Source organism: Carettochelys insculpta, chromosome 1, assembly GCF_033958435.1.
Source record: "Carettochelys insculpta isolate YL-2023 chromosome 1, ASM3395843v1, whole genome shotgun sequence".
Taxonomy (NCBI): domain Eukaryota; kingdom Metazoa; phylum Chordata; order Testudines; family Carettochelyidae; genus Carettochelys; species Carettochelys insculpta.
The window spans coordinates 229,006,728-229,024,959 of NC_134137.1; the positions used below are offsets into that span (position 1 = coordinate 229,006,728).

The window sequence follows — 18,232 nt, forward strand, 5'->3', positions numbered from 1 at the left end:
ATCACCCACAACTACTTCACAGTATAAGCATGTGACAGAACAGAGGGAGGGAAATAGTTAATTGTAGGTCAACATGGCATGACTAAAAGTAATGGCAGTGGAGACTGGTGAGGGTGGTCCAGGGGTGCTGAGCATTCTTCTCCCCGTATACAATTGCTAACCATGGCTGCTGGAAGAGTCCCTTAGGAGGTATCCAATGGAGGTTTGGGACAATGGTTAGGTCCCCTCCTATAATCCCATGTAGCCGCTCCAAAAACGGCATGTTTGAGGCTCTGACCTGGACTGACCATTTCCCTCCTTTGTCTTGTGGTATGCTTGCCTGATTTCCTTTATTTTCACATGGCACTGCTGGATGTCCCTGCTGTATCCTTTTTTCCACCATGCCCTGGGCAATTTTGACACAGATATCAGCATTTCTTCTGCTGCTTCAGAGTTCTGCTTACACAGATCCCTTTCCCCACACAGCAATCAGGTCTGGTCTCTCTTGCACACTCTATGGCAAAGTTCATTTGTGAGCATTCATGGTTAGGTGTGCTGCTAGCCAAACAAGAAATAAAACTGAAAAATTTCCTGGGGCTTTTCCTATGTACCTGAGAGTGTAGCACAGCTGAAAGTGCTGGCCAGAGTGGTCACACTGGGGCAATGATGGACACCTCCCCAAATCCAAGAATGTAGAGTTTAATAGCACTGTATCTGCACTATCCCAAAGTCAACAATGCAAGGTGAAATTTAGGACTATTCCGCTCATCAAGAAGGAGTACAGACTTTAAAGGCTGTTGGCTGCGTCTACACGTGCACGCTACTTCGAAGGAGCGGCAGTAACTTCGAAATAGCGCCCGTCACGTCTACACGTGTTGGGCGCTATTTCGAAGTTGAAATCGATGTTAGGCGGCGAGATGTCGAAGTCGCTAACCCCATGAGCGGATGGGAATAGCGCCCTACTTCGACGTTCAACATCGAAGTAGGGACGTGTAGACGATCCGCGTCCCGCAACATCGAAATAGCGGGGTCCTCCATGGCGGCCATCAGCTGGGGGGTTGAGAGATACTCTCTCTCCAGCCCTTGCGGGGCTCTGTGGTCACCGTGGGCAGCAGCCCTTAGCCCAGGGCTTCTGGCTGCTGCTGCTGCAGCTGGGGGTCCGTGCTGCATATACAGGGTCTGCAACTAGTTGTTGGCTCTGTGTATCTTGCACTGTTTAATGAAAGTGTGTCTGGGAGGGGCCCTTTAAGGAAGCGACTTGCTGTTGAGTCCGCCCCGTGACCCTGTCTGCAGCTGTGCCTGGCTCCCTTATTTCGATGTGTGCTACTTTGGCGTGTAGACGTTCTCTCGCTGTGCCTATTTCGATGTTGGGCTGAGCAACGTCGAAGTTGAACATCGACGTTGCCAGCCCTGGAGGACGTGTAGATGTTATTCATCGAAATAGCCTATTTCGATGTCGCAACATCGAAATAAGCTATTTCGAAGTTGGGTGCACGTGTAGACGTAGCCGTTAAGGCCAGCAGATGGGGCTTTGTGGTATAGACTCATTGGTTATAAAAGTGACCTAACACCGCTAACCTCAACCTATAAATGTAGGCCAGCCCTTAGCCTCAATAGCTGTATCTGTAATAATGAGAATAATGATGCCCAAAACTTCAAAAAAAAAAAATCCTGGGTTACTTGATTTCTTCATGCAAGGAGCTCAAACTCCTCAATTGTTTGCAGGATGTAGAAATTTGGATAATCCTAGGAACAGAAAGGTTTCTTGGCTCAAGAAAATCTGTTCAAATCTAAGCAATCTACGTGTGGCTGAAAGTTTACATTTATTTACTGTCATCAGAACCATTTGTTTTTAACAGCATTTGAAACCCCCTACCCCACGTTTTATACCATTACACATATCTTGCTCCAGTAACACATTTCAGCATTTCAACAAACTCAAACTGCAGATACAACATAAACTGTATGCTCCTGGTCATGATCCACAGAATACCCCTTGCCCTAAGGGAAGTGCACAGATCTACAAGTATGTCTACACTCCATCTGAGGCTGCTTCTATACTACGAGATAAAATCAAATTTAAAGGTGTTAGCTCAATTTTAAAACATCACTGTCTTCACCGTAAATACCATTAGCTCAGATTAGTGAGCCCTAATACCGATAACAAAATGTAAATATTGCCAAATGGGTATACGGTCAATTTCATAAGAACATAAGAACATAAGAACATAAGAATGGCCATACTGGGTCAGACCAAAGGTCCATCAAGCCCAGCATCCCATCTGCCGACGGTGGCCAATGCCAGGTGCCCCAGAGAAGGAGAAAAGAAGACAAGTGATTTATCTCCTGCCATCCATCTCCTGCCCTTGTTATGAAGGCTAGGGCACCATACTTTATCCCTGGCTAATAGCCATTTATGGACCTGACCTGCAAAAATTTATCAAGCTCTTTTTTAAACCCTAATAGAGTCCTGGCCTTCACAGCCTCCTCGGGCAAGGAGTTCCACAGGTTGACTGTGCGCTGTGTGAAGAAAAATTTCCTTTTATTAGTTTTGAACCTACTACCCATCAATTTCATTTGGTGTCCCCTAGTTCTTGTATTATGGGAAAAGGTAAATAATTTTTCTATATTCACTTTCTCCACACCATTCATGATTTTATATACCTCTATCATATCGCCCCTCAATCGCCTCTTTTCCAAACTGAAAAGTCCCAGTCTCTCTAGCCTCTCCCCATATGGGACCCTTTCCAAGCCCCTAATCATCTTAGTCGCCCTTTTCTGAACCTTTTCTAATGCCAATATATCTTTTTTGAGGTGAGGAGACCACATCTGCACGCAGTACTCGAGATGTGGGCGTACCATAGTTTTATATAGGGGAAGTATGATATCTTTTGTCTTATTATCGATCCCTTTTTTAATAATTCCTAACATCCTATTTGCCTTACTAACTGCCGCTGCACACTGCGTGGATGTCTTCAGAGAACTATCCACTATAACTCCAAGATCCCTTTCCTGATCTGTCGTAGCTAAATTTGACCCCATCATGTAGTACGTGTAATTTGGGTTATTTTTTCCAACATGCATTACCTTACACTTACCCACATTAAATTTCGAATTTAAATTTTCAAATAAAGACTAGTGTGGAAGCACCATGTCTTTAATTTCAATTTATTAGTCTCCAGAAGTGTCCTGTATGTATCCCACAAAGCTACACGGTGACCCTCCATGTAAGGCCACTTCCTTCTCCTCTGCTCTCCATCCAGGTGCGCAGAAAGAAGGTCATGGGAAGCCTGCACATTTTTGATTGAATTAGAATTAGAATTTGAATTCAGCAGCGCCCAGACCTGCAAATATAAAGGGCACCCATAGTGAAAAAAATTCCTTTGCCCATCACATCACACTTTATGGATAGCCATCACACTGCATCAGTAGCAATATCATCAGTAGCCATCTCCTGCAATCATGAGCACTCATTGTAGTGATCTGCCTAGTACATCTCAGACTCGCAAGAGAGCCCCAGTGTGGACCCATCAGGAGATTCTGGATCTTCTTGCAATTTGGGGAGACTAATCAGTGGCAAAGAGACTTCAGGTGGCCAAGAGAAACGAGGCAACCTATGAGCAGATGCTGTGCGAGATGACCACCAGAGGTTATTCCCGGCACTCTATGCTGTGCTGTGTGAAGGTGAAAAAACTCTGTCAGGCCTATCAAAAAGCCCAGGAAGCCAAACAGCAGTCAGCAGCAGCTCCACAGACCTGCTGCTACTATGAACAGTTGCACATGCTTATGAGGAGCGATCCCACCATTTAGCCCGTCATAACTACAACACTTGTGGAGGCCCTGTCTGGAATCTGGGGTGAGCCAAGAGGAGTTGGGTGTCCTGGAGGAAGAGGCCAACTGAGAGGAGGAAGGGAGCAATGAGTGGGGGGGACCAAGGAAGTTCTTCCTGACAGCCAGGAGCTCTTCACCATAACTTGGAACCGGTGTCCTCTACGCTGGTCCCCGAGCTGCTGGGACCAAGCTGTTCAGGTGAGTATTTATTCTGCATGCAAGAAACAGGTTGTAGGTGGGTATGGGTATAGGTTTGCATGTGGGTACAGATTTGCTATTGGATCTGTGCCCCTCAAAACAGCATGTTAATGTTTCTTGGGATGGAGCACTTCTTTTAGGATAGCTGCTCGAAGTCCTCATCCAGGAACTCTTGTATTTTTTTCACAAGGTTCTTGGGCAGGCCTGACTTCTTGCAGCTTCCATGATAGCACACCTTGCCACACCAGGCAACCAGATAGCAATCTGGTTTCATGGCACCACACAGCATTTTAGCACAATTTCCAGGCTTGTGGTCACATAGCATGAGTGGGTCTTCTTTGTCCATATCTGTTAGTTTTAGGAGGGTGATGTATTCTTTGGCAACCTACAGAAGCACAGGAATTTGTATCGGATTTTTTTTTTTTTTTACTGTGCTTCTTGCCCATTGATGTTTCTCTGGAGCAGCTGGCGGGCACGCCATTCCACACCCCCACAATGTGGGTTGCAGGCTCTGTGGGGCTTCTCCCTTCCCATGTCCCTTTCCACCCAGAATTTCTTTTTGCTTTACAGGGATCCCCCATGCCACATGGCTGCTGGGTTCTGCATAGCCTCTCCCCTCCCATGTCCCTTTCCACCCAGCATTTCTTTTTACTTTACAGGGACCCCTGTGCCATGCGGCTGTCAGGCTCTGTGTGAATTGTACCTTTACTTTGACCTCCACTTTCCAGCTGCCGTGCCCAGCATGGGAGACAGGTCAAGAAAGAGAAAAAGATGCAAGCAGGATATCATCTGCACCACAAGGAGCGGAATGAAGCAGAACACAGCAAGCTGACAAAGGATATTGATCACTGGAGGCATAGTGCAACTCAGTGCCGTCAGAGTCAAGCTGAGTTTCAGCACAGAATGCTTGATTTCCAGCAGCAGCAAGCAGCAAAGCAGAGTGAGGCCGCGGTAAAGCAGAGTGAGGCTGCAGCAAAGCTTATAATGACAGTGATGGAGCAAACAGAGGTCCTGTGCTCCCTGCTGCAGCTGCAGAGGTACTCCCAACACAGCACTGCAGGAGCCAATACCTGCTGCCTGGAGTCCCCTGTAGAAAGGTTGCCCATCCCCCATCATCATGGTCCCAGAATGCAGGGAGGGAGGAAGAGGACAGCCTGCCGCTCTAGCCCCAAGGTCTACTGCAAAAGGCTATTCAAGCAGGCTGGACAATACTTCTTTTCCCTACCACTTAAACCTCTCCCCTTCTGCAAAATAAAATTGTTCCTTTGAGTTTGGTGTGATTTTGCGGCATGCTGGAATGGTACGGAACACGAAGCACTGTGGGCAACAAGCTGGGTTGGGGGAGGGCTGAAGGCACAGAGCTTCCCGCCTCTGCATCCAGGTCCTCAGTGGACATGTAGCTGATGGAACCGGTGGGAAGTGGGTGGGATGGGGATGGCTGAAGGCACACCTGCCTACCAATACGCCAATGTCTGCAGAGGATGCGTGGCCCAGGGAACCCGGGCAGGTTAGGGGAAGGCTGAAGGGACAGCTGCCTGCCACATACATTCTACTTACAGCAACTTAATTCCCTACCACCAAGTAAAAGCATTGACTCATTAAGACATGGTATAATTTATTGGCATTATGACAGAGAAGTACATCGGTAGCATTAATGAAGCTATGTTCTGAAGCATCCTGTATTGCTGCTGCCTCAGCGTGGTTATTGGTGAATGGTTGTGTAGGTGGCTGCAAGTAAGCCCTGCTTATGGCCTCAGCTTCAGAATTCCAGATGGAGGGGAAAGTCTCCGTCTTAGATTCACAAATGTTATGCAAAATAATGCACACTGGTGGGGACATTAGTTTCAGAAAGGTCCAAATGGGTCAATAAGTATCTGAACCTTGCTGTTAAATGGCCAAAGGTGCATTCAACCACCATTCTGCACTTGCTGAATCTGTGACTGAAGTTTTCCTTACTGTGGTCTAGGGCTCCTGTGTAGAGCTTCATAAGGCAAGGGAGAAGAGGGTAAACAGGGTCACCCAATATTTCAGTAGGCATCTCCATATCTCCAATTGGGATTTTCTGGTCTTGGAGAAAAAGTCCCACCCAGGAACTTTCTGCACAGCCCAGAATTTCAGAAGGCATGCATGCCATGAACCCTCCCTGACCATACCATGTTGATGTCGGTGAAACAACCCTTGTGATCTACTAATGCCTGCAAAACCATTGAGAAGAACCCCTTCTGCTTTATCTATTCAAAAGCCATGTGGTCAGGGGCCAGGATGGGGATGTGTGTGCCATCTATTGCCCACTGCAGTTAGGAAACCCATGACCAGCAAAGGCATCCACTATGGCCTGTACATCTCCCAGGATAACAGTCCTCCTAAGGAGATGGCGACAGATTGCATGGATCATCTGCAACAGCATGGACCCCCCTGTAGCTCTGTCCACCCCGAACTGATTTGCCACTGACTAGTAACTGTTGAGCTTGCAAACTTCCACAGAGCAATTGCCACTCACTTCTGGGCTGTTAAAGCCAGCCTCATTCTTGTATTGCTATGCTTCAGGGCAGGGGCCAGCAAATCACAGAGTTCCACAAAAGTGGACTGGTGCATGCAAAAGTTCTGCAGTCACTGCTAGTCATCCCAGTACTCCAAAAGGATGTGGTCCCACCAGCGTGTGCTAGTCTCATGAGTCCACAACTGCCACTCCACTGATAGCAATGTATTCAGGGCCACCAGCATTTGTGAGCTCTTGGACTGTAGTTGTGAGATTCCTCTTCAAAGCCTTCTTCATCATCATCATACTCAACCATCATCTCACTTTTTAATTGACAGAAAAATTGCACAACAGTCTGAAGTCACCGTAATGGTGTGTGCAATGAATTGAAGCATTTGAGGATCCATATAGCGTAGACATAGCCCAAGTCTCTGAACCCAGATTCACACACTTGTGTTAGTGGGACTAGCTCTAGCACTAGCTCACTAAAAACAGCTGTGTAGGTATTGCTTTGATGTTGCAGCTTGGGTTGGAGTTTTGGGGTGGGCTTGAGAGCCAGAACACAAAAACACAGCTATTTTTTGGACAAGCCTCAGTGACACAAGTCTGTGGACCCAGGCTGGGAATCTCACTCCCAAAGACAGTGTGGGTGTATCTTAGGAGTCCACTAACTAACTGTTAGTTCTACCCTTATGTTGAATGGTGTGTACAATTCTAGAATTATTCACAGCCCTTCTTATTAAGCACTCCCTTTGCTTAGAAATTTGGTTACTCTAACTAAGTACATTCCCCTGCAGAAAGCCCTGCACACCTTTCTAAATATTTTTAACATTAGTATTTGATAATGATGCCTGGTTTAAAAAACATACAAGTAGTCAGAAATTTCTTTCAATGTAAAAGTCACCAGAACCCACCACATTCTGGGTAACGTAAAGAAGCTCACTTGCCATTATAACATCCCGTTAAATAAAAATCTTGTGGGCCTCTCTAGGCTCTGGATGGGGCCAAAAATGAGGAGTTCCGTGTGGGAGGAGGCAGCCAGAAAGCAAGCTTGAGGTATGGGGTCTGGGTGATAGGGGGTGCAGGAGCAGGCTAAGAGTGGGAGGTTTGAGCGGGAGGGAGTTGCAGCAGCAAGGTGGGGGTTTGGAAGGAAGGAGGTGCAGGAACAAAGTGGGCATCTGTGTGGGAGGGGATGCAGAGTGGTCTGAGCAATGGGGGAACTGCTTACCTGGTGCACCTTCCCACCACGCCCAGACTCTGCCCCCCACTGCTCTGATTGGCTGCAGTTCTGGGGGAAAAACTCGGGGGGGGAAGCCTCTCCAGGCTGTGTTTCTTGGTGCTGCTGTCCCCCCAGCCAAGGGAGATGGAAGCAGTGCCTCAGGGCTCCACACCCACACATCTTACAGTGGGTCATATGCCAGAGAATGGAGCTCCAAACATTGGTGGTCAGATCCAGACCTCTGTTCCAACCTTTGTGGAGTCCAGAATTGCCTCCAATTAAATATATTCTTTTATGAGGCATCAGTATAGATTTATTTTTATTGATTAGGAGCCCCCGCGCATTGAAAGTAGATTGAAAAGCAGCTACAATAGAAAGTACCTAGGACCTGAATCAGCTCCTCACTAGCCAATCATCCAGGCAGAGGCAAAAGATGTGTGGATTCTGAGGACTGGGGGACTGGACACGGGCTCCTGACCCCACCCCCGCCGCTCTAACCTTGCTCCTCCCTGTCCTGGGAGCAGATCAGCAGGGCTGGGGGCTGTCTCAGGAGCAGAGTGCCCACTCAGGGGTGTGCAGAGTGGGGGAAAGCTGGCTGCCAAGACAGCAGCCAAGCCCAACACACCGGACCGCCTTTTTGGCAGCTCCTTGAAAGTGGTGGCCCTTGGCAACTGCCCAGCTCACCAACCCCCTAAGACCGGCTCTGCAGATGCTTACATTAGAATCTTAGTTATGTTTCTAGTCCTTAATGTTATTTAAAAAAACCCTGAAAAGTGAAGCCAAAGGGCTCAAACACCACAGTAAAACATTTTTTATGTTAAATTTCCTACTTGTTAAGCCAATCCCACTAATTCTGAGACCTGACTCATAATTTTTTGACACTTATGATAGGCAATACTGCCCTGGTTCTCTTTGATACTAACAAGGAAAGAGTTGCTAAATCAGTAGCTACAGCAGGAATTACTCAAGAGGGTGTGAAACTGTTAAGAGGTGCCTGTGGACGGTGTGAGGCCGGTAGCAGCCCCCGACTTGCTGGGACCAGGTCTTCTTGGAGTCGGGTTGCTTGGGAATGTAGCCCAAAGTGGGTGGTAAACTCCATCTAATGCTAAATACTGTCACAAAGTCAGACTACTCATCAGCAGTTTTTGCAAACTAATGCAATTGTTGCACAGGATGCAATTGTAAAGGAATCTCACTTCCCGTTTTCATTAGTTCTTGAATGACATATGCCCATATTATCACTGGATTTTTAGTTTCCAGCAGGCCTAGTTACTGGTGGATATGTTCACATTCTAATATAATTTGTATTTTACTGATGGTGTATAATCTATGCAAAATGTATAATATAGAGTCATTACTCCTGCAGTTAGAGCTTTATCATGCTCAGAATTTATCTTCACTTGGTGAACATTTTCTTAGAAGGCAGACCTCTGAAGGTCAACCTTATGTTTAGTTTTATATAAAAATGCAATCTATGGAACTAGGACTGAGAAAAAGTGCAGTAGACAAAACTCCCTTCAGAACTTGAAATACAACCCAGAATACTGAGTCTCAACATTCTTTTATTATCAGCTAAAATCTGTGAAAGCCACTGCCAAAGCATCTCTCACGTCCTCTAATGCTGGTCCACACTGAAGACAACAAAACTTCACCTATCAATTTTAGTTCATTAGTACAAGTGGCAGAAATCTGTGCTGCAAATTGAAAGATTCCAACCCTGTTGATGATCTTTATAAGTGTTGTTACCACGCTAACACATGAAGGATTTTTTTTCTCCATTTTTCCTTTCAAAAAACAAGGAAATTATATTTTAAAAAGAACATTAAAATTGCAAAGTGAAGGATTATCATAATGAACATACAGTATAGTGCCAGTGCATGGGCAACCTTAAATCTAGCATTTCCTAACTTGAGCACTTGACTTTTTAATTGTAATGTTCCTTTAATGTAGTTTATGTATGTAATAAAGCAAAGAGATAAAGGATATTAAAAGGAGATTAATGGAACATATTACTATGGCCCATTCAAATGTAAAGCCATTCAGAACTGACCAAAAGCTGTTGCCATGTAATAGCTGTTGGCTTCCTGTGAAACAAGTTGAGGGTCATCGTCCAACTTCCAGTGAACAATTTTGAATCACAAAAGCCATCGACATACATACAGGCTGAACCTCTCTGGTATGGCACACTAGGGAACTGACCAGCAGCAAACCAGAGAATTTGCCGAACCACAGGCAGTCAATATTGTCTAGCAGCATTACCAAAATTTCAACAGTTTACTGGGCAGTTAAAGGATGTTTAAAGGTAAATTAGAGCTAACTAAACAGCACAGAAGACTGAGAGCTCTGGCTGGTAGCTGTAAATTTTATGGGTTCGCAGGAAACTTGGCAACACCCATGATAAATGGACATTCAGCCAACAAAAATCATGTTGGACCATGGATGTTGCCAGACCAGAGAGTGCTAGACTAGACAGGTGTAGCCTGTAGAACTAATTGACCTTTCACTTCCTTGTGAGTAGTCTGAGGCAACAACTGCGCAGGCATTAGGGACAGACTTCTCCTATCGCCCTTAAACATAAGGGTTGTGCTTGACAAGTTGGGGATAGAAAGGGGAAATTTCAGTCTTTAGCTATAATGAGCAACACTTATTTAAAAACAATGATGTTTGATTGTGAATTAAACTCCTGATACATGGTCAGTAGGCATCCTTCAGTCTATGTAGACTATGGATCGTGCCCTTGTAGTTCATACATGGTATTATTGATCAAATATTAAAAGCAGTCTCTTCAGCTAAATATATAAAAGAGAATTTGACAACAGTACATTTAATGATAAAAATTGTTCAACTAATTTTAAGCAGCTCACTTTATTTAAAAGTCTGTATACTTATTTGCTTAAGCAGAGGTAACCCCTGTTCTGGGAGAGGGCACAGCAGTGACCCAATAAACAGAAAGGCCATGGAACCCATTTGTCTCACGTGAAAAAGCAGTGCTAGAAAAATGTATGCTAAATAAATATTATTGTTTGCTAAACTGCTACACTATTTTGAAATCAAATTCTTTCTAGCAAGTTAAGATTTATTAGAATTACATTATTTACTTAAGACCTGGAAACCTAAATATGCTTTTAGATCCTCACACACCATAAAAAAGGGTCTTTTAGCTACATACACACTCCAGTAGGAAAATTATAGCTTCACATTTTCAACGCTACAGTTAATGCTGTGTCAGCACCTCCATCAAATGTAGCTGTTCAGCAACTTATAAAAGTTCACTCTGCACTGAAACTTGGCATTCAGTCTTAGAAGCAAAAGTCTCAGAAAGAAAAAGAGAAAATCTCTGGCTGCTTTTCCTTCATACAGTTGTGCAAAGTGCAGGGAAGAATGCTATCTTTTTATATTTGTTCTTCTTCTTCTAGTACTGTGTTGCTTAAGGATTGGTAACTGTGAGAGCACACCACAAGCACAGAATCCTAGGGATGGAAGGGACCTCAGGAGGACATTGAATCCAGCCCCCTGCCTAAAACAGGATCAACCCTAACTAAATCGTCCCAACCAGGACTTTATCAAGCTGGAACTTAAAAACCTCTAATGATGGAGATTCCACCACCTCTCTAGGTAATGTATTCCAGTGCTTCACTTCTCTCCTGGTGAAACAGTTTTTCCTAATATCCAACCTACCCCTCTCCCTATGTAACTTTAGACCATTGCTCCTTTTTCTGCCATCCATCACCACTGAGAACAGCATCTTTACAGCCCATGTGTCAAGGGCCCCTCTTCCCCACGCCACTGATTAATCAGACTCTCTCCTCTCTTCCCCCAGGGGCTGTGGATTTGCAAGGCATCCCTGTGGTAGGGAGCCCAGCCACTCGTCCTGGGACTCCCTCCCCTTCTGTCTCTGAGCTGGAGTTGGCCTGATTCCCTCTTATGCTTCTGCTCTTTTGCTTTACTTGGTCTCTGTCTCTCCTACAATTGTTTTCCCATCCACCCACTCTCTCCCTCACCTTCCAAGTGTGGAGGGTTTTTAAAGGCCTTTATCAAGCCTGAAGTGCAGTCAGCTGGCCTCAATCGACCTGAACCAGCAACCTGGCCTGCCCCTCCCCTGCCCCTGTCCCTACCACACATGCATGCAAGCATGCAGGCTCAACACCAGGGGTTGAGCTATGTGGGTCCAGAAACAGTGCAGCCTGAACAAGCCATCTGTGTTCCCATGCTGGACTCCCAATCTGTGCTGCACCCAAAACCAGAAAGGCTGCCATGACAGGCACCACCTGGTAACCCTTGCGTTTTTGTCTTTGTTCCAGTTCATTCATTGGAGAGGTGCATGGTCGGTGGCAAGGGTGAACTTCCGCCTGAGGAGGTAATAGCAGAGGCTTTCCATGGCCCATTTCACTGCAAAGCATTCCCTTCCTATGACAGCATCTTTGCTCCCTTAGCTGGAGCTTCCTCTTGAGGTACAGAACTGGGTGTTCTTCCTTCCCAACCATTTGGGGCAACTTTGCCCCTAACTCCACTTCCGAGGCATCAGTCTGCAGGATAAACTCCTTTTTAAAATCAGGGGCAATGAGGCCTAAGTCACTGCAGAGGGCAGCCTTCAGATCCACAAAAGCTTCTTCTGCTCAAGTGGCCCTTTTTACAATGTTGGGGCCACAGGCCCTGCTCAGGTCAGTCAAAGGGTATGCTTTGGAAGCAAAGTGCGGAATGAATCAGTGGTAATATCCAACCATTCCCAGAAATGCCCTGGCCTGCTCCTTCCTGGCTGGGCAGGGCCAATTTTGTATTGCTTCTACTTTATTGAGTTGGAGCCATATTATGCCCCCACCCCCACAATATACCCAAAGTATTTAGCCTTGGCTAGCCCAATCACACACTTAGGGTGTGTCTACACTAGCCAGCTACTTCGAAGTAGCCAGCACAACATCGAAATAGCACGCATTGTGTCTACATGTGCTCTGTGCTATTTCGACGTTGAAATCGACTTTAGGCGGTGAGACGTCGAAATCGCTATTCCCATCCAAAGATGGGAATAGTGCCCTACTTCGACATTCAACATCAAAGTAGGGCCTGTGTAGACGATCCGCGTCTTGCTACTTCGAAATAGCAGGGACCTCCATGGCAGCCATCAGCTGAGGGGTTGAGAGACGCTCTGTCCAGCCCCTGCAGGGCTCTATGGTCACCACGTGCAGCAGCCCTTAGCCCAGGGCTTCTGGCTGCTGCTGCTGCAGCTGGGGGGCCATGCTGCATGCACAGGGTCTGCAACCAGTTGTCGGCTCTGTGGATCTTGTGCTGTGCAGGGCAAGTGTGTCGGGGGGGCCCTTTAAGGGAGCGGCTTGGGCCTTTGCTGGCCCCTTATTCTGACAGGGAGTGCTTGTGTGTGTGGACGCTCTGCATTTTCTTCCAGGATGGCTCCTTTTGATGTTTCCCGTCGCTACTTCGACATTGAACGTCGATGGCACCAGCCCTGGAGGACGTGTAGACGATATGCGTTGAAGTAGCCTATTTCGATGTCCTAACTTCAAAATAGGCTACTTCGACACAGCGTGCTAGTGTAGACGTAGCCTTAGTGGGATTTATAAGGCCAACTCTCCTTAGGGTCTCCAATACAGCCTCTACCTTCTCGAGGTGTGTGTCCCAGTCTGAACTGTGGACAACAACATTGTCCAAATAGGCAGCTGCATACTTGGCATGTGGACATAGTAGCTTGTTGATAAGCTTTTGGAGTGTTGTAGGGGCCCCATGCAGGCCAAAGGGGAGGACCGTATACAGGAAAAAACCCTCTGGAGCTGAAAAAGCTGTCTTTTCTTTGGCTCCTGGGGACCAGTAACCCTTGGTCAAGTCAAGGGTGGACAGAAAATGGGTTTTTCCCAGTTGGTCAATTAACTTATCTACTCATGGCATGGGATAGGCAACAAACTTGGACACCTTGTTCAACCTTTGTAAGTCATTACAAAACTGTAGGCTTCCATCGGGCTTGGGAACCAACACAATGGAACTGGACCACTGACTGTGTGATTCCTCAATGACTTGGAGGTTCAGCATCTTCTCAACCTTCACTTGGATCTCCCCTCGCTTTGCCTCAGGTATCCAGTAGAGTTTAACGTTCACCTTCACTCCTGGATCAGTGATGATGTCATGGTAAACCTCAGTTGCTCTTCCGGGCTCTGTGGAAAACACGTTATGATTTCTCTCAATCACATCAGCTGCTTCTGCCCATTAGTCAGAGGTCAATTCTGTGGAGATCACCACCTGTTTTTGTGGGTTCTCTTCTTGGGGTGGTGCTCTCAGAGCAGCCAGTTGCACTGCTCTGTCTCGCCAAGGTTTCAGTAAGTTTATGTGATATATTTGCTCCAGCTTCCACCAGTGAGGCTGGTGAACCTTGTAGCCCACGTCGCCAATGGCCTCTGTCACCTCATATGGCTCCTGCCACCTGGCTGGGAGCTTGCTCTTGCATCTGCTGATAGGAATAAGGGGATTTCAAAGTTCCTGGGGTCCTTTTGAAAAGGACCCCTGTCTGCACAAGCCAGGCAGCAGTGAAAAGCGGCAATTTTGAAGAGCTGTGGCCACTGGCATGCTAATGAAGCGCTGAATATGCATTTCAGCACCTCATTAGTAATCTTCAAAATGGCCATTTGCTTGGCCATTTCGAAGATTTGGGCTAGTGTACATGTAGCCTAGATGTCCTTGAAATGCTCCTCCTACTGCACCACAATATGCCATTAGCCTTCTTGGCTACTTGGCACACTGTTGACTCATCCACTGTAATCCTGAGGTCCTTTTCTGCTGTACTGCTACTTAAGCAGTTGGTCCCAAGCCTCTAACAATGCTTGAGATTCACTATATTACACAAATATTTTAGCACCACAAATATATAAATATACATTTTAATCAATTTACCCTCAACAAAAATAAAAAAACATACTAATTTACTAATGGAAAAAAAATGACTTCTATTCTTATGCCAGAAGCTATACTATGAGGAAGACGGAGCTTTCTGTGGACACAAGAGCAACTAGTGCCTCCAACTACAAGTTCATATTTGAGGAGAAAGATCAACATACTGGCTATGTCTACACGTGAAGCCAACATCGAAATAGCTTATTTCGATGTAGCAACATCGAAATAGGCTATTTCGATGAATAACGTCTACACGTCCTCCAGGGCTGGCAACGTCGATGTTCAACTTCGACGTTGCGCGGCACCACATCGAAATAGGCGCTGCGAGGGTACGTCTACACACCAAAGTAGCACACATCGAAATAAGGGTGCCAGGCACAGCTGCAGACAGGGTCACAGGGCGGACTCAACAGCAAGCCGCTCCCTTAAAGGGTCCCTTCCAGACACAGTTGCACTAAACAACACAAGATCCACAGAGCCGACAACTGGTTGCAGACTCTGTGCCTGCAGCATGGATCCCCAGCTGCCGCAGCAGCAGCCAGACGCCCTGGGCTAAGGGCTGCTGCCCACGGTGACCATAGAGCCCCGCAGGGGCTGGAGAGAGAGCATCTCTCAACCCCCCAGCTGATGGCCGCCATGGAGGACCCGGCAATTTCGACGTTGCGGGACGCAGATTGTCTACACGGTCCCTACTTCGACGTCGAAGTAGGGCGCTATTCCGATCCCCTCATGAGGTTAGCGACTTCGACGTCTCGCCGCCTAACGTCGAAGTTAACTTCGAAATAGCGCCCGACGCGTGTAGCCGCGACAGGCGCTATTTCGAAGTTAGTGCCGCTACTTCGAAGTAGCGTGCACGTGTAGACACAGCTACTGTGTGGTATACCTATCCCATATCCAAAGGCAAAGTGAGCATGTTTGCTAATTATGCACCTTCTGAGAATCAGAAAAGCAGGTACTTTTCTTGTCTCCAGTGAGGAGTTTTATCATGAATTCTCTACTCCTGGTGACAAACAGAATGCCAGGATTGCCTTTATATAATAATGTCTATGTGTAATTGTAAATTAGTATGGTGTATCAGATATAGAGCAATGCTATTTAGTTGTAATGGAAAGGTTTATGTATCTGCAGCAACCCACATCTTTATCAGAGGGGTAGCCTTATTAGTCTGTATTGGCAAAGACAATGAGAAGGCCTGTGGCACCTTACAAACTAACAGACTTTTTGGAGGATAAGCTGTCGTGGGCGAAGACCCGTTTTGATACATGCAGGTCTTTGCCCACGAAAGCTTACGCTCCAAAATCTGTTAGTCTATAAGGTTCCACAGGACTTATCGTTGTTTTCACACACCCTTGTGTGTCTAAAGCCGCTCTCTGCCCTCTCACCCGTTAGCCTCCATTGTGCCACACTCACTCCCTGCTCTTCTTCTCCCCCTTAGTCGCCACTTGCGGCCCCTTCCAAAGCCCCACCGTGCCACGTCCCCTCAAACATTCAGCCCCGCCCCACCCCTCCTTGTCTCCTTGCCTACCCCCCGTACCCTGCCCCGGTCACCTCCTCCAGGCGGGCGGACACCAGCCCGGCCTCCCAGCTCTTGGCGGCGGCGGCGGCGCCCCCGGCCACACCGGAGGAGCTGCTTCCGCTCTTAGGCCGCTTTGGCCCCATGGGGGGGTCTCGAAGTCACCCCCGGCTCAGTTCGGGCCAAGACCAGCGCCTCACGCCGTCTCCATAGCAACCCAGTCCAGCCCGGCCGCCTCTTCCTGTCACGCCCACCACGCTGTTTCCACAGCAACCAAGTAGACGCCGGCCAGGGCAACGCGTGCAGACGACAAAGCCCCTCCCACTAGTCTCCTTGCACGCGCCCGCTGGTGGCACAGTGCGCACGTGACTTCTGCTTTCCTTGCGTCCCGCTGACAGGGAGCGGTGCCCGGTGCCTGACTCTGGGCAAGTGACTACCCTGGCGGGGGGCGGGGGTGTGTGGCTGTAGCCCATACACCAACCCTGGGCTGGGTCCGACGTTCGTGTAGCAGCAGCTGCGGCCCCACCACGCATCGTACCGCTGCAGTCTAGCTGCTAGTGGGGATTTTATGCCTGGGGCGGTGCCGAGGCGACCTGTTGGGCATCCCTCATGTGCAAGGAGCAGGGGGCAGATTAGCCCCAGGAATACGTCGCAGCTGCCTGCACATTAACTGTTAAAATTAATGTAATTCCCAAAGTTGATTCCGAGGTCAGCAGCCTTCCTTTGCTTGTTCTCACCTGCCCCCCCCCAGTGTGTTCCTCACCAGGATGACTTGGACCAACTCCATGCAGGGGGAGCCCAAGGGTGTGTTTTGTCAGGGCTCTTCTCTTCGTTGGGGCTAGGATGAGGCAGTGGATCCCCTTTGAGCCCTTCTATGCTGACACTAGTCTGGAAGAGGCCATGTAGTCTTTCTGCATTGAAAGTGGGTGGGAAGAAGGTTGCACGGGCCACATGGGTACTTTGCCTGCACAGACACTAGGACAGGGAAGAAAGTGTGATTCCCATTAGTGTTTCCCTGTGGATGCCAATACCCTTGCCACAGCAGGGAGAGTCTCTCGTCTGAGTGGTTTTGAGCATGCGGGCAACTCTATTGTCTCCTTCAGGGTACTAAAATATATTAACAGAGCTTCAGCTTATAGCCGTTGTCATATTTTCACCTTTCCATATTGTCAAGGCAACTCAGATGGAACAGACAGGAGCAGTGTCATATACTGTATCAAGTAACTTTCTATATGGGGTACCTGGAGTCTGCCAGATTGCGCTTTTATTCTCCACAGCATCCTTCTAAAATGAGTGGTGGAATGGGACTAAATTTTGAGAAAGAGCCTCTTCAGAGGAGACAAATGCAAGGTAGTGCACTTTAACAAAATTTCAAATCAAAATGTCCGTCTGAAATCAGCCCTGCTGGCAGCCTCTGCATGTGTGTGTTCACGCAGTGGTGCTGGAGTATGACCTCAGCATGGATGCTTGCTGCGTGGCAGCTCAGAGGTCTGCATAGGTGTGGGCAGCTAGGCCCACTTCTAGACCTAAATAACATTCCAAATATTACCATATGTTCTTGCACAGGGACTAAAAGGGGAGAGGGAGGCACAGCTGGGAGAAAGCAGGAGAGCTGCCAAGATAAAGAATTCATTACAGAGCAGTCCTGTTGTGATCTCACACTAGAGACGAATGAAATATTTTGTGCTATTTAACTTTCTGTGAAAATATCCCAAACCACATGCTGCTTATCCCCTGCCCCCACTATACACATCTGAGTTGCTGGGAATGTCCGATTTTCATTTTAATATCATAGAAGCCTTGAAAACCTGCTGTTCAATACATTATTAATTTAATCTGAACTTCATTCTAGGAAGATACTGATCTGTTGTGTGCTCTGCATGAGAGGTCAATAATTCTGCACTCATAAGGGAGAGATGGGAACTCAGACTTATGCGTTAGGTGAGAGAAATAATGAATCTTCTAGCAACCTACCTTCACATTGTAGAGCATCACCTTTCTCTGTATCTGCAGACGGATATAGTTTATAAACTCTCTGGAAGCAGGGAGAGATGCCCATTGTTTTTGCCAACATACATCAATGTTTTTTTTGCCCCATTCGGGAGGTGGGGACGGTCTTGGG

General features: G+C 47.2%; 1 protein-coding gene across 1 annotated transcript in view; it reads right to left on the minus strand.

The window, feature by feature from the left end:
* Nucleotides 1–16,256, minus strand: part of SPAG17 (sperm associated antigen 17) — a 232,801-nt gene extending 216,545 nt beyond the window's left edge. The window contains exon 1 of the mRNA XM_074983588.1: nt 16,146–16,256. Within this exon, the coding sequence (XP_074839689.1) occupies nt 16,146–16,256 (111 nt within the window). The remainder of the gene's footprint in view (nt 1–16,145) is intronic.
* Nucleotides 16,257–18,232: the final 1,976 nt, after the last annotated feature.